We start from the raw sequence: 24,522 nt of genomic DNA, 5'->3' as shown, positions 1-24,522 counted from the left end.
GCTCGGATTCCTACATCCGATACACGTTACCTCCTTTGGCATGCTTCTGCCTGCTGGCTCATGTTCCTGTAACCCTTAAATGGTTTGTGGACCCTACTTTGCTTGTGGGCCCCATATGGCTTGTGGGCCCCACATCTTCTGGTACGCTAGCTCGGATTCCTACATCCGATGCACGTTACCCTCTTTGGTATGCTAGTTCGGATTCCTACATCGGATGCACGTTACCCCTTCTGGTACGCTAGCTCGAATTCCTACATCCGATGTATGTTACCCCCTCTGGTACGCTAGCTCGAATTCCTACATCCGATGCACGTTATCCCCTCTAGTACGCTAGGTCGGATTCTTACATCCGATGCACGTTACCCCCTCTGGTACGCTAGCTCATATCTCTACGTTCGATGCACGTTACCTCTTTTGGCATGCTTGCACCTGTTAGCTCGGGTTCTTATAACCCTCAAATGGCTCATGGACCCCACATGGCTTGTGGGCCCCACATATCTTCATTGGACCCCACCTCTCCTGGTACGCTAGCTTAGATTCCTACATCCGATGCACGTTACCCCCATTGGCACGCTAGCTCGGATCCACATATCCGGTGCCTTACTAGCTCGGGTTCTTGTAACCCTCAAACAGCTTGTGGACCACACATGATTCGTGGGCCCCACACATCTCCGATGGGCTCCACATAGCTTCTAGGACCCTCATATTATTATTATTATTATTATTATTATTATTATTATTATTATTATTATTATTATTAATTTGTCAAATGCAAGCATACTTTGTCCCCCCATCATCACTCACCACATGTCATGTTTCCTCCCTTTATCATTCTTCCCATACTATATTCCCTTCATCATTCTTCATCCTATACTTTGTCCCCCCATCATCACTCACCACATGTTATGTTTCCTCCCTTTATCATTCTTCTCATACTATATTCCCCTCATCATTCTTCATCCCATACTTTGTTCCCCCCATCATCACTCACCACATGTCATGTTATCTCCTTTTACCATTCTTCCCATGCTAATTTTCCTTCATCATTCTTCCCCCCATACTTGGTTCCCCCCATCATCACTCCCTTATGTCTTCTTTCTTATGCTTGCCCCAAGCTAAGTCTATAAATAGCCCTTTCATTCCAAGCACAAATGGAGGAGAGTTCTTAGTGGTGGTAAGGAGAAGATTTCAAATATTGAAGTTTTCTATTATAAGTTTGTGAAGCTAGTTTTTTTTGAGTGAAGATCAAGAGGTCAACTGATCCCGTTTCCTACCGGTGCTGAGTCACCCTATTTGAAGAAGGCACTCCGTAGTGCCTCGAGTTAGAGTTCAAGAACAACTCTCGGGAAGACGCTATAGAGTGGCCCTAGTAGACTCACCAACAGGAAAAGAAGACTGGAGTAGAGGAAAACGAAAGAAGATCAAGTGGTCGACTGATCCCGTTTCCTATCGGTGCCGAGTCACCCCATCTGAACAAGGTACTTCGTAGTGCCTCGAGTCGGAGTTCAAGAACAACCCTTGAGAAGGCGTTGTAGACTAACTCCTGCAGATTCACAGACAAGAGAGGAAGACCGAAGGAGAAAAAGATGATAGGTAAAACCAACGAATTTTCTCTTCCTATGTTACATCTCTACCCCCTTTCCAAACCGGCCTCTGCTGGTTTATTTGATTTTATTTGATTTTTTATTTTTTTAATTTTAAATAGCTTTTTTTAACCCATAAAAAAAAAAAATTTCATAAAAGACACAAAAATTCAGACAAATTTTCAAAGAAAATTAAAAAATTTTTAAAGCTTTGAAACTTATTTACATTTGAAATTTTTGAAGAAAATCCAAGAAAGTTTCTAGATGTTTGGCAAAGGTTAGATTTATTTCCTTACATTCAAAATTTTCAAAAATACATTCTAAAGTCATATCTTTAAAACTATGACTTTCATGATTGTTGTCTAAAATTCTATTGTATTCGGAAGAACATTGGAAAACCCCGAAAAATCAAAGGTCTCGACCAAGACTTTAAACTGGTTTTTCCCCAAACCAGTCAACGTTTGACCGGTTCACCATTCCCGAACTATTTCACCCCGGTTTTCTCCATTTCGCTTGTATATTATTGTTGTATCCATAAAATTCACAAAAATCAAGAAATTTTCAAAAATTCCAAAAATATTTTCACATTTTTATTTCAATTGATTTCATTTGTGTTATTTTGAAAGTTCGGGAAAAATCACAAAAATCACAAAAATCATTTTCACACTTAGGAAAAATCACAAAAATATCTTTTTAGGCACAAGAAAAAATCATTCCAATTTCGAAATTTCAAAAACCTCCCGAAATAGTATTTTTGATACTTTAAAAAAAAAAAAACCTATAGATTTCAAAATCACCGGGAGCGTATTTTCGATTTTCCTTCCTGATGATTGCAACCAAGAGTATTGGCTCTTTGGGGTATTGGATTGCCCCGGTTATGAGGGAATACCTATATAGTATTTTCATTCTTTTGACTTTTGAAAAGGAGTAATCTTTAAAGACTTATTACATTTATTTTGGGATAACTCTTTATTAATCTGGTACCGTTCGTAAGAACGGGCGTGTAGGGGGTGCTAATACCTTCCCCTTGCGTAACCATACTCCCGAGCTCGACTTTGGTGGCGCAGACCGATTCTACCCCTAACGGGGTAACAATTAAGTGTTCTAACCACACTTCAAAAGGTTAGTGGCGACTCCACCACACATCGTTTTCCACGAAAATTCACATTTTCAAAACACACATTAATTTTTCCCAGTTCGCAAGCCGAACCCATTTTTAACCAGAGATTGGTTCTCTGGGTCGGGTCCGGGATGTCGCGACAAATTAGATCTTCAATATCAGTGGGAGCAAGCAAGATCCACTGAAGTGGACCATTTCAAGTTAATAGACCTAATTATGGTCCCCATGACTCCAAACATTAAATCAGTCTGACCAAGCATGTCTGACTACTCCACAAATTAACAATGATAGGAGCTAGGAAATAACATCATATGTGTTTATATATATATGGTCCCAAAATTGCGTGCACATATGTATGTTTTATAAAATGAGAGCAAGCAAAGGTGCATCCATAAATAATACTTAAATCAGATGATGTTCATACACATTATTTTTTTATCTTTTCACCTAAATAATAGATTCATTCTTATAATCTTTTTTATTAAATATCAAATTATTATTGCAAATAGAAAATCGTAACTCTCAAAACTCGAATCCTGACTATTTAATCAGGTAAATCTTGAATTTATCACTTGCCCCGTCCTTGAGGGACATAATTATTTTATTTTACTTTCATGTGCACTAAATTACCCCTTAATTGAATTATAATTTTCAATAAAAATTTATAGAAATATGAGGGTATTTTTTTGAAGTAGAATGGACAAAATTTGTGAAATAAATATTAGTGTATATACAGTATTGAGCAGATGAAATAATCAAAACATTAGCTTTCTTCTTCCTTTTTTTTTTTTCTTTCTAGTATAAAAATCTGATGCAATATTCAAAAAAAATATTATCAAATGCTATCTGCAACAAAATTAGAAAATATTTGTCTCGCAAAGATTTTTTAAGGACTCAGCAATTTTTCCAATTATTATTATAAATTTGCTGCCAAACTTCTAAATCAAAGTGAATTAAGAAAAAATATGGTATGACATCAATGACATGAGGTGACTTTCCAGCAAACAAGTTTATCTTTTGCGGGGCTGGCCGTTTTGTGGTCCTTTTGTGAACTAATCAATGAACTGATTTTAATGCTGTTAAATACATAATTAATTGATCGATTCTTCATGATTTTTTTTTTCAAGGGCAAGATAATATTTTCAAAAATAAATATTATATAAGTCTATTTCAACTTAATTTCTTGTATGCATGTAATTGATTCTAATTGGGTAATTGCATACGTGGTTAGATGTGTATTTTCTAAGGGAAGAAAAAGGAAAAAAAAATTCATAGAAGAAATTGTTGGGAGCTTGATTGAACAATATCCGTATATATGTAAACAATAACGTATAAAAATTTAGTTTCACTTGATACCACTTATTATATATCCAATTTAAGATTGAATTGAAATAGAGAAAGGCAATGAAGAACAAGTCAAACAAATACAACACCGAGAATTTTACGTGAAAAGCTCTCCAATTTGGAGAGAAAAAATCTCAGAGCAATTAGAACAATTCAAAAATTCAAATGAGGAGAATATAACAATACAAAAAAAAAAAAAAAACTCTCAAATTTTCTCTACGCACTCAAATACAAAATTGGCTAACAAGTCTTCAAAATACAACGAATTCTAAGATTAGTGGTGACTTCATCACTCATTGTTTTTTCACGAAAAATTACAATTTAAAAATCACAAATCCATTTTTTTCCAGTTTGCAGCCGCACCCAATTTTGCCGAAGAGTGGTTCTCTGGCAGGGTCCGGGACGTCGCCACAATACTTACCTTATAAATATTACTTTTTATTTACCCACTTCTTTGTGGGTACTATACTTTATACATATAATACAACTATTTAAAGTATTGGGTAGGAAGAAATATGATATTTGATAGGTAACTGTAACATAACACTTTTAAATGCTCTTTCATGATACATTTTAGTCCAGCATCATCCAATATTGCATGGGGTTCAAATTGCAAAATGATTTTCAATCTACCAATGAGTTCATTTTATTGTTCTCATGTGAGTCTAAAGAAAAAAGTAGTGAAATTTTGTGATATTTAGGTGGTTAAAAAATACATGTCATTATTACCAATCTTATTACTTAAAAATAAAGCATTCACTGTATGATAATACTTATATTTGATTTGCATTGTTACATTTCTAAGAATATATGCAAAATGTCTATATTAATGTGTTTAGTTTAATACATGAATTTTAAAAGACATCTCATGAAAAGTATGAATGTACTCTTAACAAGTTGTATGAAACAATAAATGGACAACTGTCATATTTTTAATGCAAAAAAATATATATATATATATATATATGTATCAAAGTAAATCTATAGCTAGCTTAAAAATTTTAGGCATCATAAAAATATAAGCAAAAATTCATTGCTACATAGTAATCCAACTAACCATAATAATGGGGAAAATATGGTACCAAAATTTCAACCATTATTTTATATTTATTATAACATAATATTAATAGTATTTCTATTGTTTAGATTGATATCTAATTTATCCCTATAAATTCAATAATAGCATGTAATAATACTATATTATATATAAGTATTAAAGTTAAACTAGCCAAATTAATAGTGGATTGTGTTTAGTCTAAAAAATTAGATGTTCCCTGAAGAGATTATGAACTTAATATTTTGTTATCAATTTGACTGAATTTTGTCAAATACTAATTGACTAATTTGAAACTATTTTAAATGAGATCTTTCTACTTATCATAGGCTAAAATTTTAATATACAGAGCATCAGTGCTAAGTACACCATAATATATAAGTATGGATGCATGTATGCGTATGTATGTATAAATTAGATCTTCACTATGAGTGGGAGCAAGCAAGGTCCATTGAAGTGGACCATTTCAAGTTAATGGACCTAATTATGGTCCCCGTGACTACGAACATATATTGCTAAATCAGTTTGACCAAGCATGCCTGATTAACAATGATAGGAACTAGGAAGTAACATTATATGTGTGTGTACATATATATGGTCCCGAAATTGCGTGCACATATGTATGTTTTATAAAATGAGAGCAAGCAAAGGTGCATCCATAAATAATACTTAAATCACATGATGTTCACACACATTATTTTTTTTTTCTTTTCTGAAATTATGATTTTTGAATTTTTTTTTTGAATAATTAACTAATTCACCCAAATAATAGATCCATCCATATAATTTTTTTTTATTAAATATCAAAATATTATCTCAAATAGAAAGTCGTACCTCTCAAAACTCGAATCTCGACCGTTTAATCAGGTAAAAACATTAGTTTTCTTCTTTCTTTTTTTTTTTTTTCTTTTCTTTCTAGTTATAAAAATCTGATGCAATATTCAAAAAAATATTATCAAATTCTATCTGCCACAAAATTAGAAAATAATTGTCTCGCAAAGAATTTTATGGACTCAGCAATTTTCCCAATTATTATTATTATTATTATTATTATTATTATTATTATTATTATTATTATTATAAATTTGCTGCCAAACTTCTAAATCAAAGTGAATTAAGAAAAAATATGGTATGACATCAATGACATGAGGTGACTTTCCAGCAAACAAGTATATCTTTTGCGGGGCTGGCCATTTTGTGGTCCTTTTGTGAACTAATCAATGAACTGATTTCAATGCTGTTAAACACATAATTAATTGATGGATTCTTCATGATTTTTTTTTTTCAAGGGCAAGATAATATTTTTAAAAATAAATATTATATAAGTCTATTTCAACTTAATTTCTTGTATGCATGTAATTGATGCTAATTGGGTAATTGCATACTTGGTTACATATGTATTTTCTAAGGAAAGAAAAAGGCAAAAAAAAAAAAAAAAAAATTCGTAGAAGAAATTGTTGGGAGCGTGATTGAACAGTATCCATATATATGTAAACAATAAGTATACAAATTTAGTTTCACTTGATACCACTTATTTTATATTCAATTCAAGATTGAATTGAAATAGAGAAAGGCAATGAAGAACAAGTCAAACAAATACAACACCGAGAATTTTACGTGAAAAGCTCTCCAATTTGGAGAGAAAAATCACAGAGCATTTAGAACAATTCAAAATTCAAATGAGGGGAATATAATAATACAAAAAAAAAAAAAACTCCCAAATTCTCTCTACGCACTCAAATACACAATTGGCTAACAAGCCTTTAAAATACAACGAATTCTAAGTTTTGGGGATGATTGAAATAAGACGGGATGAACCTATTTATAATTAAAATATGAGTATTGTGCGGTATTGTAGTAGTACTGTGCGGTATGGTAATAGTATTGTGCGGTACAGTAGTAGTACTATGCAGTATGGTAGTAATAACAACCGCCACCCCTTTTTGACTAAATTTACACCATTTGCCACCTTTCTTCAATATTTTTTTTCTTATTATTCTTCTGACATGGGACCCATATGTTGGTGGTGGACTTCTACTTACCTCACAAACCTCCCCCTCACTACCAATTTGGGGATGCTTCTAATCTTTAGATTTCCCTTTAAAAATTCTGACTTCTGTGTTTCTCCCACTCTAACTTCTGTGTTTTTCAGATATTTACAATATTGGTTAAGTTCAAGCAATGGTTGAACTTAGCTCCATTTACTACCTTGGTCAACATATGAGCATGGTTCTCCTTCTTATTTATTTTCAGGAGTCGAAACTGTCCATTATTCATTATATCTTGAAGAAAGTAATACCTAACATCAATGCGCTTAGTTCTAGCATGATATACCCGATTTTTTGCTAAATGGATATCACTCTGATATCACAGTACATCATCACATTCTCTTGGCAAATTCCCAATTTTGCAATCAAACCATGAATCCAAATGGCTTTTTTTATAGCATCTCCAGCTACCATATATTCCGCTTCTGTAGCAGATAATGCAACTGTGGGTTGCAAAGTAGACCTCCAGCTGACTGGTCCCTTTGTCAAAGTAAACAAATATCCCGTAGTAGATCTTCTATTATTCAGATCACCTGCATAATATAAATCTACATATTTCACAAGAAAGTTATGTAAACTACTATTATCTTTTTCAAATTTCATACTAATATTCATGGTACCTTTAAGGTACCTCAAAACCCACTTAGCAATTTCCCAATGCTTTTTACTTGGATTATGCATATATCTACCAATTACACCAACAACATGAGAAATATCAGGTCTAGTACATACTATCAAATACATGAGACTTCCCACCAAACTAGCATATGGTATTCATTCCATATCTTTTTTTTTTAATCAGTGCTTGGAGACAGTTTCGCATAGAGTTTAAAATGGAGAGCTAGAGGAGTACTTACTGATTTTGTATTTTCTTCCATACCAAATTGTTGTAGTACCTTCTTCAAATATTGCTTCTGGGTTAAGCACACAACACCCTTTTCCTTGTCACGAATGATTTCCATTCTAACAATTTTATGGGCTTCATATAGATTTTTCATCTCAAAGTTCATCTTCAATTTGGTCTTAAATTCTCTAATCTCCTTTGTACTTTTGGATGCAATCAACATGTCATCAATTCATAAATTGATTAAACTTCTTGAATGATTTCCTTGGAGATTGTTTCAAACCATACAAAGACCTTTTCAACTTGCACACTCAGTCTTCTTTGCCTTTTGTCTTGAAACGATATGGTTGCGTCATATAAATTTCTTCTTCAAGATCTTCATGTAAGAAAGTTGTCTTCACATCAAGTTGAACCAAATTCAAACTGAATTGAGCTACCACGGATAGCAAAATTCAAATAAAGGAATGATTCACTATTGGATAGAAAAATTCTTTATAATCAATTCCCTCCTTGTGAGCATACCCTTTTGCCTTGAACTGAGCCTTGAATCTGACTTTCTTTTTCTTATTTGAGTCTTCCTTCTTGGCAATGCAACCAATTGCTTTCTTTCCTTTGTGCAACTTTACAAGCTCTCAAAGTATCATTCTTGTGAAGAGATAACATTTCTTTATTCATGGCTTTATTCCATTCCATATTTTTAGAACATGCAACGAATTCTTTATAGGTGGAAGGAATATCATCTTCAACTATAGGAAGGGCATATGCAACCATGTCTATATACCGTGTTGGCTTCTTAATCTCTTTTCTAGGTCACTTGGCTGCAATAAAATTTTCTTGCTATTATGGCTCTTCTGTTGGTTTTTGCTCTTCATTGTCTCCTTCATAATTTTCTTCTATGATTGGAGGAGCATATTCAAAATGACCTCTTATTGTGAATTCCGGGGTTATCCTAAGAGGGGGGGGGGGGGATGAATTGGGCACTTTTAAAACTTAATCCTTCAAGTTCTAATTTTGAAAACTATCAATTACAAACTTGCAAGCTACTTAACAATTAGCTCAATGTTTCACAATTAATCAATTTAATGTGTGTCTTGATCAAGCATACAATTTTGTCCAATTACTTACAAACGTACCAAATGTTCAACACATATACAATAAGCAGATAATTTAAATTCAAGCGGAAATTATAATTTGTTAAGGGAAGAGAGAAACAAACTTGATTTTTATGAGGTTCGGCCTACCCTAGCCTACGTCCTCGCCTTGAGCAACCCACTCAAGGATACCATTAAAAAATATGCTCCTTTGACTGGTACGGAACTTCCTTTACAATTTGCTGTTTACAAGAGACGTAGCTTCCTCTTTAACCCCAGTTCATAGCCCGAATTGTGAATACAATATAAAAATTACAATTTCTACAAAATTCAAATGCTTCTAACCAAGCTAGTGAGTACAATAGAAATTCTAGCACATACTTATATGATAAAACATGAAGCTCAATATGTATGTAACGATAAGATCATTATATGAGTAATGTGATGCTTCCCAAATTTAATTTTTTAATCAATATCTCCTAAAAATAATTTCTTAAAAATAAATTTGGAGATCTTAGGGTTTGATTTCAACTCACTTTATGCAAGAATAACAAATAAGATCTTTAAAAAAAATAGTCTTGAATAATATGAAGATCTAAGTTCTTGCTATGAAATAACTTGTAAGATTATATCCTTGCATAAAAAATATGACTTTGAATTTTGCAATGATTTAAAAAATATTTTAAAAAACTATTCCTCAAGAATATGTATCTAGAAGCTCTTAGAATTTGCAATTAAATAGTTTTTGTAATGACCAAATACTAAATCTTTGAATGAAAATATAGTTTTGAATATCTCAAAGATTTTGGTCTTATAAAATAATTTTCTGAAGTATTTTATTCAATCAATGAATATAAAATACACAACCATATTTTTTCTCTCAAGAAATTTGTTGACTTTGGTGCAATCCCAAGAGGGAGGGGGGTGAATTGGAGATTTAAAAATTTCCTCCTAGTTAAACCAGTCTAACAATAGTATTATGCAACCTAAGGTCTGTCTATGCAATTACAAATCCAATCATTCACAATAAAACATACACATGCCATAAATAAATTACAAAAATGTAAATTGCACACACAATATGTTATTTAGGTTCGGCCAAAGTGCCTACATCCCTACCTTGGCTCACAAGCACAATGATTCCACTAAAGGCTCACTTCAAGGGTGGAGCGACACCATATACAATCAGGTCAATTAACGGGGCTGACCTTAACTTACAACTACACCTTACGAAGATAGTGCACTTAACTTTCCTAACCGGGTCTAAGTCAATTCGGGACATTCATTAGGGCAAGTCTCCTTCTTCAGGCCCACGCCTAGCATACAAAAGGATATGAAAATTTACATACACGGAGATATGCTTCTAAACAAGCTGATATGTACTACAATATAATATAAATAATATGCAATCACAGATGATAGTAAATATGCTTAGTGCTAATAATGCGTACTAAACACTTAATCAGATGCTAATGTGCAATTAAGGCCTAGAGAGTATTTCCACACAATCTTTGAAAAACAGTATCAATGTAAATTAATCACGACAAGTTTCAAAGAATACCAACTAGAATATTCAAAATATCTCAAATATGATTTTCTCAAAATAATAGCTCAAAAGATATTTGAAAAATATGTAAGCTTGTGAGCATATAGTCCTATCATGCATGATGCAGATTATTATAGACCATATAGCGTTACGGCCCAACTATGAATTACAACCCAACATGAAGAATATACAAATACAAACAAGGCACAATATTCTTCAATCTTCTGTGAGATCACCATACGCCATTGTGATATAGCATTCTTTTCAATTCAATACGTAGAGTGAATCTGCATGCAAGTTTAGTGCAAATTTCAGTACCAAGTGTATTTGTCATTATCAAAATGGAATATGACCAATCGGGTCAATAATCTTCCCTTTTTTGATGATGACAAATTCTCTATGCAAAAGTGGGTACAACCAAGAAATGCTCCCCCTAACTACATGCATAAAGAGCATTGAACACTCAATAATAATTATTAATGTAATGTACCTAATTTTGACTCTTCTCCCCTTTTTGGCAATAGCAAAATGGGCTAAGAAGAAAGAATTATAACATGAAGGCAAATAAAGAGTAACAGTCATTTAGATACAATATATAAATTGGGAAGATTTTAGAAATTTCAGCAGCTTGCCATTTGAAAATAAAGCATTTCCCAAAATAAATCTGTACCTAAGTGACCTGTTTTGAGTTCAACAATCATATACAATAATTTACATCCAATAAACTCAAACATTTCAGCATGGATCCACTCAAATCATCAAGTCAAAGAGATAATATGATCATGCAGCACAAAATGATTGAGGGATACCAATTGTTGATCAATATGTTATTGTTGAGATTTTTGTATTCCCACAAGATATAAATTCTAGTAATGAATGAAGTGAGATACAATTTGCAATAAAATTTTGAAGTTAAGTCTAGCAAAAGATTTAAGTAAATTAGAACAGATCTGTTGGCCTAACAAGGCTTACAATTCTTATTTTGATGATAACAAATCACAATATGTTTAATAGGATTTGTTTCAAGTGAAATTCTTTCAGGAAGATGACAAAGCTTAAAGATAGTTCAAAGTTCAAAAGGGTGATAAAGCTTATGGTGAAAATACAATTCAATTAGATTAAGAAAGAAAGATGATCAGAAGCTCAAAAATGATAGAAGAATAAGGACTTACTTGAAGATCAAAAGAATATAGTTTTAAGGATGTTTGTATCTAAGTACTTTAAGTAAACTTCAAATATAAACTAAATTGAAGCTCTTATAAATCAAAAGAAACTTAGAATTGTACTTTTAGAAAAACCCTAAAGTATGTTTTTCAAATCAAAGAAAATAAGTGTTTAAAAGAAGAAATTTTTTTTTTTTAGTGAAACAGAAGGGCCAGATGACTACCTCGATGTGGTAGGTGACTATCCAAATTAGAAAAGGAATTTTTAAAGAGGTAATAGGGTGCCAGGCGACTGCCTGGGTTCTGGCAGGCGACAGCAAGTATTCTGAGCGTTCAGTTTCTTCTATGGCAGGCGATTGCTAGGTTGTGGCATGCGACTACCACTCGAACGGATTTTTAAAATTCTCAACGAGAAGATTTTTTAAATGGATTTCTTGGGTACTACTCTTTTGAAAAAGTTGAGGAATACTCCAAGTAAACTTTGGGAGCAAGGAATTACTTTTAAACATCTATAAATTGCCCCAAACTTCAAAGATTTGAGACACCAAGAAAATTTCCAACAATCAAAGTTCTCTAAAAGCTCTCAAACTCTTTTGTCTTCATCCTACTTCAACTACTAAGTTACTGCTGATACAAATTCCGAAGTAGAGCCTTCAAAGTTTGAATCTTTCAATACTTGGAAGATATATTTGATGATCTAAATTCAATTTGAGCTTCAATCTTTTTATATTGATTTACTTTGAAGTATATGTGTGCTAAATCTAATACTAATCAATTATGTTGTGAGAGTGTCTCTTGTGCACAAATCTTTCTCTATCTTGTTTCTTGTTTATAGATGATTCAAGGTTGTGAAATCGTTGGACCGAATGAGGGAATTTTCATCTCCCATAGCCACTATGCAATAGAAGTACTGAAGAAGTTTGGGACTAACAAATGCAATCATGTGACAACTCCAATTGAAACGGGATTGGAGTTAAGAAATAATGAGCAAGGAGATGTTGACCCCACATATTTCAAGAGTGTAGTTGGAAGATTGAGGTATTTGACATGCAATAGACCAAACATACTCTATGGAGTTGGACTAGTCAGCAGGTACATGGAAACTTTTAACCATTCCCACTTGAATGTAGGGAAGAGGATACTTCGCTATGTCAAGGGTACCATCACTGATGGTATGTTTTATTCGTCAAAAGGTGATTGCAAACTTATTGACTATTCAGATAGCGATTGGGGAAGAGATCTTGATGAAAGAAAAAGCATGACTGGATTCACATTCTTCATGGGAGATACAACTTTTACATGGTCATCAAAGAAGAAACCCATTGTAACCTTGTCATCATATGAAGTTGAGTATGTTGCTACCAGCTCAGCTGTTTGTCATGGTATATGGATTAGGAATGTACTAAAGTATCTAAGATTTCTTCAAAATAACCTCACAGAAGTCAACATTGACAATCGATAAGCAATTACACTTGCCAAGAATCTAGCATTCCATGAAAGAAGCAAACATATTGATACTCGGTATCATTTTATCAAGGAGTATGTCAAAAATAAAGAAGTGGAGTTGATATCTTGTAGAATGTATGATCAAATTACTAACATTTTCACGAAGCCATTCAGACATGATATTTTTGCAAGACTGAAGACAATGCTCGAAATGACAAAATCAGGAGACTCAAGTTTAAGGGGGATGTTGAAGATTAAACTTGAAAAGTGGTTCGGTTGCAGTAAAATTTGACGACGGCAGCTCCGCCAACCCCAGCCCACTGTTGTTGAATTGAAGTGAAGAGCCGACCACCAATCTCACCAAGCAGCTCACCATTGTTCTGTTCTAGCAATTGCTATAAATAGATGTGTGTGTGTGTGTGTGTGTGTGTAATGTAATGTGTGGTGTAGTGCGGGTGAATAAACAGTGAGAAGAGAGAGATTTGTATCTTGAATTCGTCTTTGTATTTTATTTTATTTTTCAAATTGAAATGAATTGTTTTGTGTTTGTGTGTAATTCTTAGTGAATTTCAATTATAACCAGTGATTGAATGAGTCTCCTCCAACCATCAATAAATAGAACTTATAGACTTATAGAGAAGTATTATTCTTATCATTAGGTAAGTAGGCAGGGTTGACGTGGGTGGCCAACCAACAGTGTGGCATTTGGAATATGTATGAACAAGATTTGACGAATTTGTTCATTTATTTTTGTATTGAAATTCATCTTTTCTTTGATATTGGAAGTTGAAATGAAATTGAAAACTTCACATCATTTCATTATCATAGTATGTATTACTTAAATTCATCCCACCTTGCTCATTATGTTCATATCTACTCAAATCTCTTACTATAAAATACTATTGATGCTCTATTAACTCAATCATATCACATCAGTTACATGATCCACCCACTTTTTTTTTTTTAACTTAAAAGAAATTTCTTGAGTTAAAAAATTTCGCAACCCAAGATAAAGATTCTCACAATTGAACAGAAAAAATGAATAGCAATTAGGTAATTTAGGACCACCCCATCCCCAATAGCTCCATATAATTTTAATTAAGATCCCTCACAATCATGCCCTTGATTCACCAATTCATCATTGGTCAGTTGTCACCTTCACATTCTCTTATTTTAAGATGAACCCATAAAGAGAATCCCTATAAATCACATCCTGCAACACCATAATATTTTAATCTGAGCTGATCAACACAAGGTCAAGGTCGGAGAAAACAAAAACAAAGGAAAAAAAAGAAGCATGGGTGTCTTACCGCAGCCAAAGCTCCCCATAATAGATTTATCAAAGGAAGACTTGCAGCCAGGCAGCAGCACTTGGGTCTCTACATGCAACCAAGTCCTGCACGCCCTGCATGAGTATGGGAGTTTTGTTGCAGTGTACAATAAGCTTCCTCAAGAAGTGCATGACACAATCTTCGACAAGGTTGTCGACTTGTTTGATCTCCCCAAAGAGGTTAAACTCAAAAACATCCATGACAAACCCTTCCGTGGCTACGTTGGAGATCATCCAAAAATTCCCCTATACGAAGGCTTGGGAATCGATAATGCAAATACCTTTGAAGGAACGCAACGTTTCACCAATCTCATGTGGCCCCAAGGAAATGAAATTTTCCGGTATGTAATTCGATCTGTATTCTGTGCGTGTCTATGTGTGTATTTGTGAGCCCTCTATATATAATCAGATTTGAGCATGGATTTATGGTATATTAAACATCTATGATGAAGCTCATCCTTGTTCGATATAGCTCGTAAGTGGGGAGGTTGCCTTAACACAAGATGCGTCCTAAAGCTCGACAATATGTATAGGATAGGCACTAACACAACATACAAGTTTCTTCATGAAATCAATTGGTATTCATTTTTAAAGAACCAGAATCTTCAGAGCTTTTAATTACAGATGACTTTTATTTTTTAAAAAATTACCCACAGCTTTCTGTTTTCTCAGTTATCTCTTTATATGCCTACAAGCCTAAATTTTGAATTTTGTAGTCCACACATGTACATATAGTGCACATGCATATGAATCTGTCAACAAACTGTCTTGTTTTTATTTATTTGTTTGTTTGTTTGTGGGTATAAGGGAAAATATTCATGCGTACTCGGTGGTGGTGTCGGAGCTGCATAAAATGGTGACAAGAATGATAATGGAAGGGTACGGTTTAGAGAAGTACCATGACTCTTTAAGCGGAATGCTGACTTACCTTCTTCGAATGATGAGATACACAAAAAACCCGATGGGCGGAACTAATGTTGGCCTTCCCTTCCACACTGACAAGAGCTTCTTGACCATTCTTCATCAAAAAGAAGCTGCTGCCGTCGAGGTTCAAACCAAGGAAGGTGTGTGGATTCGCTTCCAGCCCTCACCTTCTTCCTTCCTTGTCCTCGCTGGTGATGCATTCATGGTAAGTCACTCCCTCATTCTCCCCCAAGAACATAAAATCATGGTAAGCTACTCCAATTAATGCACGTGTGCATGAACACACACAGACACACAAACACACTATATATATAAGTAGTTGGCATGCACATACGGTTCATATTTGCTATATTTCTCATAAAGTGATTTTTAATAGAAACTTGTGAAAATAAGAAGTCATTTTTGAAACATAACGATTGAAAAAATACATATCGAAAGATGTCATATCCTTCAATTTATAGTGTGTGTATGTACATTTATTTGTATATATATATATATATATATATATATATATATGTTGCAACTAGGTTGCTAGAAATTAAACTATTGATTATATTTGATAAAAGAAAATGGCCGATCTTTTATATCTTGTGTATAGCATTTCGTCTGGACATATATATATATAAAGGTCCAACTATCATACATGTCTAGTTCAGATACTATTTGGGACACATGAATATATAATAATGTTGTTTGCTAAAAAAGGTACTAGTGATTTTGTGTCGGAAAATACATCGTATGGACTAATATATGTATAAAAAATATAAAAATTAATTTATCTTCTTTATAATCATGATGAGAAGTATTTGATTATATATTTATTTATTTGTTTAGGCATGGAGTAATGGAAGGATACGTTCTGGGGTTCATCGAGTCATTGTGGAAGCAGAAAAGCCAAGATACTCTGTGGGAGTTTTTGCCCTAGGACTTGGAATGGTGGAAACACCAGAGGAGTTGGTGGATGATGAACACCCACTAATGTTCAAGCCCTTCAATCATGTTGGGCTCCTTGAATTCTATTACTCTGAGGAGGGCCGAAAAATAGGGCGTTCTCTGGAAGTCATAAATGCCTATTGTGCTGTTCAGAACTGAAATTAACTACAACAAAGCATGTATTTTATCTATATATCCTATTAGATCGTATGTTAAATATTGTTGTTTAATTAGGAGGAATAGGCCTACAGCATCCCACCAATCACAAAGTCACGTTAGCATTTGTGTGGATCCAGTACTGCTAGCGTCGCTCCAAGTATTGTTGCTACACTTTGTGATTGATGGACTGTGAATCTTGCGTGAGAATACCATTCCTCCTAAGTATTTCTCCGATTGTATGCTTGGTTTGGCTTCTTATCTTTGCTTTTGTAAGTTTAACATATGTATTTGTGCGTGCTTGTGTATGTTATTTGGATAATTAAATAAATGTGGATGTGAAAAATGTTTTAATCTTATACAATATTATTTGTGAATGACTTGTTTTTGCAGCAATTTCGCACTTTTTATTCTAATTATCTTTTTGAAATAGCCTATGTGCTTGTTTGAAATTATATAGTTACACCATATTAAGTTTAGGAGTAATTCATATTAAATGCATAAAATGAGAATTGAAAATTCTATTTGAGAGTTTATCCCACATTAAAAAAATTAAAGTGAAAGGATATGTGCTTATATACATGATTGGGCACAAAACTTAATATGCTTAAACTAGTCAAGTTGGTGCTTACTGATGTGAATTAGACCTCCTTGAAGACCCCTCGATGCTAACAAGTCATATTAGAGCCAATGGTTCGTTACTTTGAGCGAGAGACATTGTAAAGTCCAGGGGTGAACTAATTTTCTTGAATTGCTAACAATTGGCGGACCAAGTGCATGACCAAGCCAATAAGAATCATCTAAGTCTGAAAGATGGATCCAAATAAGGAAAAGAGGTGGAAGATAGGATTAGTTTAAATGCATAGAAAATGCAATCTGAGACACATTAGGCATGACAGTAAGACCAACTTGAGCAACTGTTGCAAAATTGGATCATCTAGGTCTAGAGGATGCATCCAAATAAGGACAAATGGTGGGAGGTGAGATTGGTTTGAAGGCACATGGAATGCAATATGAGGCATTTAAGGAGTAGCAGATAGACCCACTTGAGCAACTGTTGAAAAATTGGGCTTGCTCCTATGAAGGAGAAACTTTTTACTAGAATGAGAGAGTTTGAATTAGGCTCAAGTGTTCATGTGTGTACTCCTACGGATATGGACACGTAGAAAAACACTAGTGATTAATGGACTCCTATGGTTTCGTGCAATTTCCCATGGTTGAGTAATGACTCATAATTAGGTGCATGACAAGTAATGGCTTATGTTCAAGGGGGAGTAGTTGGAACTCACAAGTAAGAGGAAGATTGTTGAGAATTCTATTTTTGAGTTTGTCCAATATTGAAAAAATAAACATGAAGGATGGGTGCTTAACAACATGATCCCAATATTCTAGTAGATAGTTAAGGATAATGGTAAGTTCATCTATTGATAATATCCGCAAATCTTTCCACTATCATTACTGTAGAGTACAGATTAATATATTTCCTCTAACGATTTTCATTCTAAAAATGTGGAAGGCAAACAGCTCTAGAATGTGTCTATAATAGAACAGATGATGAAGTGATTGAATTTAAATTTCTGCTGAGCGTTCTGTTAAGCAATTAGAAGCTTTTTTCTAACAATCATCTTAAGAAATTGAATTTTAAGAAGCTGATTTGTCCTCTCCTAAGATTGATTCTCTTTGAATTACTTTGGTGATGCTCCCCTGATTAACATTCAGGTGACATGTTTTCCTAGGCAAGGGATGCTCATGAGCATAGCCCAAGAGCTATTTTTCAATTTAAGGTAATTCCAAAGTATTTATTAGTCAACATTATTCACAATAAGCCAAATATTTTTTTGCTAGTGGAAAAAATGTCTTAACTGCTTAGGCAAAGAGCATTTAGGAGTATACGAATTTTCTTGAACAATGCTCTTTGGTGAGAGAAAACCTTTTCTTCTGATTTACCACAAATAGAAAGAAATCCTAAATTATGTTTATAACTTTGATCAAGGATACACATAACCATTAATAGATAGTTCTTTACTGAATATTGTTTGGTAAATAATTCATATAGAAGAGAAGTCTCTTTGCACTAACAATAGCTAAGAGATTTAACACATATTTAGCATAGAGGAAAGCTTTGATTTACTGTAGACCTTGAATCCCTTATTAGATGCTTCTAAGTTTATCATGAAGGGATTTTAGTAAGCACTTATAGATTTAGAAATGATTATAAAAATCAATGCTTATGATTGTGTTGGAATTGGTATGTTCCCAAGAGGGGGTGAAATGGAAATTTAAATTTTCCTATGTCAATTTATATAAATAACAGTATTTTACAACTTAACGGCTGTCTATGCAATCCCAAATGTGTAGATAAATATAATGTGCGGAAATGAAATCATGCGCAGCATTCTTAGTCAATTTAAAATAACATATATGTGCAGTAAATAAATTGCGGAAATGTAAAGTGCACACATGGTATGTTATCGGGGTTCGACCAATACTACCTACGTCCCTGCCTTAGCTCGCAAGCCTGAGGATTCCACTAATGCTTACTTAACAGGTGAAGCGGCACCGTTTACATCACCAAGTCAAATTACCAAGACTGACCTCAACCTTTACAACCTCTCCTTACGGGGCGGAGAAGGGCTTAATACTCCTTAAGGGGCAGAGAATTCCCACCTCAGGCAACGACTGGATTACAATCAAATTAACTTTTTCGTACAAGTAAAGGTGTTTCTAACACAAGCAGATTTGTACAATAATATGATTCAAATATGTGCACTCATAGATGATATGGATTTAATGCTCAAGTGAGATCCAATATGTGAACTCTCTAAGATGTAAGAGTGTATGTATAAGTGCGAGTACAACCTTTGATATAAGATATTATATTCAACGAATGAATAATCAAAGGAAGTTCAACACAACCCAAATAAAATATCTCAAGGATGTTCTAAATGTAAAGCACAATAGATATTCTGGATTGAGGCTTGCAAAAAAATATCAAAAATTATATGCAAGCTTTCAGTCTTGCAATTTGAATGCCAAGACTAGCAAACCAAAAACAAGATATTCCCAATCAAATATTTATATATGAAATATTATAGGAAAGATCAAACAAGTAAGAACTCTCAAAAATAAATTTTTAAAATGTATGAGTATGTGAGAGTATTTGTCAAGAGAATGAGTATCAAAAAGATATTTTCAAGTGAGTATCAAAGAGAGTATTAAAAAAATATGTGCTTGGAATGTAAAGTATATAGCAAAAGAAGTATAACAATTTGAGAGGAAATTTGCTAATCACTTTAGCTAATCTCTACTTAATCAGGACAAATGAAAGTGTATTTATAGATGTCCTTAAAAAAATGACCGTTGGTGACCTATTTGTTATTTTGAAATTGTTAAATTAAAGTTTAACCCAAATTACCCTAAATTAACCATGGTAAAAATAAGGCAGTCTGAGACTTTTGGTTGCCCTCCTTAGGGACGGTCGCCCGAATAGACACACAGAGAAAAGGGACTTTTTTCAAGTTCGGGTGCTCGAGGAGAAGTTCAGGTGGTTGAGCTAAGACGATTTCCCTAAGCACTTGAGGTTTGATCACCCAGTGGTCAATTTGGTCTGCCGAACTTCATAATTTGGTCACCCGGGGCTATTTTGAACTTAGAGTTTGGGCGCCTGGGGAAGGAAAAAAGTGACCGTTCTTATGTTTGGTTGACCATGGATTTTTAGTCCAAAATAGGTTCGGTCGCCCGGGCCGCAGTCAATTTGTTGACTCTTTGAACATTCGGTCGCCCGAACCATTTTTAACACTCTGTTTAAGCCCTATTTTTGTCCTTGAACTTATTTAACCATGTGTGAATAAGTTATAACATTTAGGTTTGAGAGGTGGTGGTTCCTATGGTCATTCTAAGGTATCTTGAGCATAAATATCTATTATGCACGAGATGCAAATTATTACGACCATATGATTATTATAGACCCAAAGAAAATATAACGCAATACAATACAACTTGAAACAAAAATCTTCATGCTCTGCTCTTTCGCAATTTCATGGATTGCACCGGATGGTGTGCGTATTTAACTACTTTTCGACTTCCATTTCTCATTTTTCATCCATGTTTAGAAAAATGAACTTGTTTATACACTTAACACATGTCGCGACGTCCCGGAGGCGCGTGTGCCCTGGGCGGCGAAATTAAAACCATTTTAATATTTTCATGGAAAAACATGGAATGTCGGAGTCGCCACTAACCTTTAGTGCGGTTAGAACACATGATTACTACCCCGTTAGGGGTATAATCGGTCTACATTACCAGAGTTAGGCTCGGGAGTTCGGTTACGCGAGGGGAAGGTACGAGCACCCCCTACGCGCCCGTTCTTACGAACGGTACCTAATTAATTTAAAATTATCCCTAAGTTAATCTAATAATTTTTAAAATTACTCCTTTTTTATGAATTTATAAGTACATGTAAAAAATAAATAAATAAATAAAGATAATATATATATATAGATATTCCCTCAGAGCTTAGGGTACGTGATGCCCGAAGGCTCATACCCCCGCAATAAAATCATAGGGATTGGAATATCGAGAAAATATCTTATAAAAAAAATGAGTATAATGATATAGAAATAAAAAATATAATATAAATTACTTAAAGAAAATAAATACGGCAATTATGAAGAACGTACATCATGATAATGATAATAATACCTAACTTAAATATATGTACATAACGTAATAGTAATAAAAACATGTACCTTAGCATATGTATATATATGTATGATAATAATAATAATTATAATAATAATAAATAACTTGTACCCTGATTTATGGTAATAATAACACGTATCTCAAATAATATATATATACATACACTAACAATAATAATAACACCTACTTTAACATATATATACTTACACAAAAAAGATAATAATAATAATAATAACACGCAGTGGGATATACAATAATGACACAATTCCAAATATATATGTATGTATATGTATATAATGATAAAGATAATAGTTGTAGCAATAATAATATTAATAATAAAAAGGTATATCTTAATAATACAATACTTGTCTTAATAGCAACATACAATTAATAATAACATATACAATATGGAAATAATTAAAGAAACAAATCAATCCTACAATTAAAATGTAAACTATACAATATGGAAACAAATCAATTCTAAAATTAGTATGTAATTACACAATTATGAGTATGACAACAAAATAATGAAATTATGGAAACAATCAATTCTAAAATCAATATGTAGATATGCAAGGATAAATATGGGAACAAATAAGCTTTAACATTAGTAAGCAATAATATAAAATGATAAAGATGGGAGCAATAATAAAATAATGATCAAGAATACCCTAAATAATTACACAATCAAATAAGATAAATATATTACCTATTAAATGTCACAATATCAATAAATAAATAAAAACCCAAAATAATTATACAAGCAAATAAGGTGAACATATTACCCATTAAATATTACAATAAAAACAAAGAACCGAAAATAAGCATATGAGCCAATAAGATGAATATATTACACATTGAATATTATAATGACAACAAAATAAACCCTAAAACACTAACATATTACATATTGAAATTAACAATAATGATAAAAACCCTAAATATAATACAAGCAAATAGAATGACTATTACATATTAAGTGTTACAAAATCAACAAAGAAATCATGAATAAATGTACAAACCAACTAAATACATTGCACTTAAAATATTATAATATTAACACAACAAAAACCATAAATAAATATCCAAGACAATAATTGCATTTCAAATATTAACAATAAAACATAATAAAATACAGACCTATTACTAAAAATATTACAACCTTAAAACAAATAAATAACATTACAACACAAAAAAAGTAAAAATATATATAAAAACAAATATGCAACATAATAATAATAATAGGCAAAAATGAATACACATAAATCATGTATATAACAATAATACTAATAAAATACAGATAACAGTAACAGTATAATCAATATAAAATATATGTGTACCTACTTGCCTATATACATATATATATATATATATATATATATATTAACACTAATCCATAAAGCAATTGTGTATATCTGTGAGTGAGGGTGGTCTGTGTGTGCACAGTGTGCGTGAGTGTGTGCAGAGATCAGGGAAACTTACCAGAGGGGCTGTGTTCAGGGAGGCAGCAGCAGCAGCAGCAGTTGTAGAGGGGGGCACCGGAAGAGGTCTTCAGGGCTGGATTGCTGGAGCGGGCCGGAGTATAGGGGTTGCCGGAATTGCAGGTTCGTCGGAGTTGCAGGGATACACGGGGCCGATGGGATGGCCGAGAGTTGCTAGTGGAGGGTGGCCAGAGCTGTCGCCGGAGACTTGTCGGAGAGGACGTGGTTGGATTCTGCTGGCAGGGGCTCGCTGGTTCGTGGTGCGGTTGGTGGCTCGCCGGAGCTGGAAAAGATGAAGCTGCTGCGGGAGGCGTGGCGCCTGTGGGGAAACGCGGCGGTGCGTGCAAACAGTAGTGATGATCGTGGGATGCTCGGCTGCTTGCACGGATTTTGGAGGGAGTGAGAGTCGTGAGGAAGGATGGGGAGAGTGGAGAATGGAGAAGATGAAGGTGACGGTGGAGAGTGTGGTCGCGATGGTGGCCGTGCTGCGCTGCCCCCCCTCTTCCCTGTGCGTGTTCAAGCCTTTATAAAGGCATCCCCCAAAAACCCTAGACCCATGTAAATAAAATAATAAAAATAATAATAAAAGTAATAATAATAATATATGAAAATAAAAATAATAATAACAATAATAACAAAGTAATATAAGAAAATAATTTGTAATAATAGAAAATTAATAAAAATAGTAATAAAGTAATAATAATGAAAATAATAATAATAATAATAATACTAAAACAAAATAATAATAATAATAACAGAAATAAATAATAATAATAATAATAGTAATAAAAAATACTAATAATAATAAAAGTTAAAAATAATATTAATAATAATGAAAATAATAAATAATAATAATAATAATAATAATAATAATATAAATAGAAGTAAAAATAAAAATAAAAATAATAATAATAATACTAATGAAAAATAATAATAATAATAAGAATAAATAAAATAATAAAAATACTAATAAAATAATAATAATAATAATGATAATAAATATATTGGGTTTGGGTAAAAATGGGGTGTCTACAACACATAGATGGGATATTGTGATTTATTATAATCAAAATAGGGATGAGACTGAAAAAGTCAACAAATTGAGAAGGATTCACTAGTAGATCATGAATTCTAGTGATGACTAAATTAACCCATCTTGGAAATGAGATTTGGATGTACTTTGAAAATTAAGGTGTAGTCCTAAGAGGGGAGTGAATTGGGTTATTAAAATTTCTTCTAAATCTTTTTATGAATTCTTAACCTCTTTTAAATTCTTTCAAAGATTTCTTGACTTTTTGTTGATTTTGAAATCACAAAAAATTCAATGTTCTTTTATTCAATCCACAACCACACAATCAACCAAACCAATTAGCCACAATATATTTAAAAAAGATATAAGATTCAGCTTTGAACTTTTTCAGCCTCGTGTATTTGATTCAAGCCCTGCAGTAATGAAATTTGTTTCTTCAATGCATAACACAACTCAAATTCCCTAACAACTCAGAATTTAAATAAACTCTTAGTTAATTTTTCTTTCAATGTTAACCAATCAATGTACTCCTTTTGAGATTTCCGCAAAGTATTGATCAACCAACGTACTCCCTTTCGATTTCTACAATCCCAAAACTAAATTAAACTTAAGTTTATTTAATTTGCAAGTTAGGGGAACAATAAAGAAAGGCTTTTTTTGTTAAAAATTATTTTGCAAATAAGGTGTAAAAGAGTATGATCGATTTTTGCTTGAAAAATGGTGAAGTA

At 33.1% G+C, this 24,522-nt stretch overlaps 1 protein-coding gene across 1 annotated transcript; it reads left to right on the top strand.

Annotated features, from left to right (window-relative positions):
• The first annotated feature begins 14,536 nt into the window (after positions 1-14,536).
• On the top strand, positions 14,537-23,060 carry LOC131158492 (probable 2-oxoglutarate-dependent dioxygenase AOP1). Its single transcript, XM_058113360.1, has 5 exons — positions 14,537-14,910; positions 15,377-15,698; positions 16,328-16,573; positions 18,302-18,366; positions 22,730-23,060. The coding sequence occupies exons 1-5, from the start codon at positions 14,537-14,539 to the stop codon at positions 23,058-23,060; spliced, it is 1,338 nt and encodes a 445-aa protein (XP_057969343.1).
• The last annotated feature ends 1,462 nt before the right edge of the window (positions 23,061-24,522 follow it).

The sequence above is a fragment of the Malania oleifera genome, chromosome 6 (assembly GCF_029873635.1).
Source record: "Malania oleifera isolate guangnan ecotype guangnan chromosome 6, ASM2987363v1, whole genome shotgun sequence".
Taxonomy (NCBI): domain Eukaryota; kingdom Viridiplantae; phylum Streptophyta; class Magnoliopsida; order Santalales; family Ximeniaceae; genus Malania; species Malania oleifera.
This window is presented reverse-complemented; position numbering and strand designations above follow the sequence as displayed.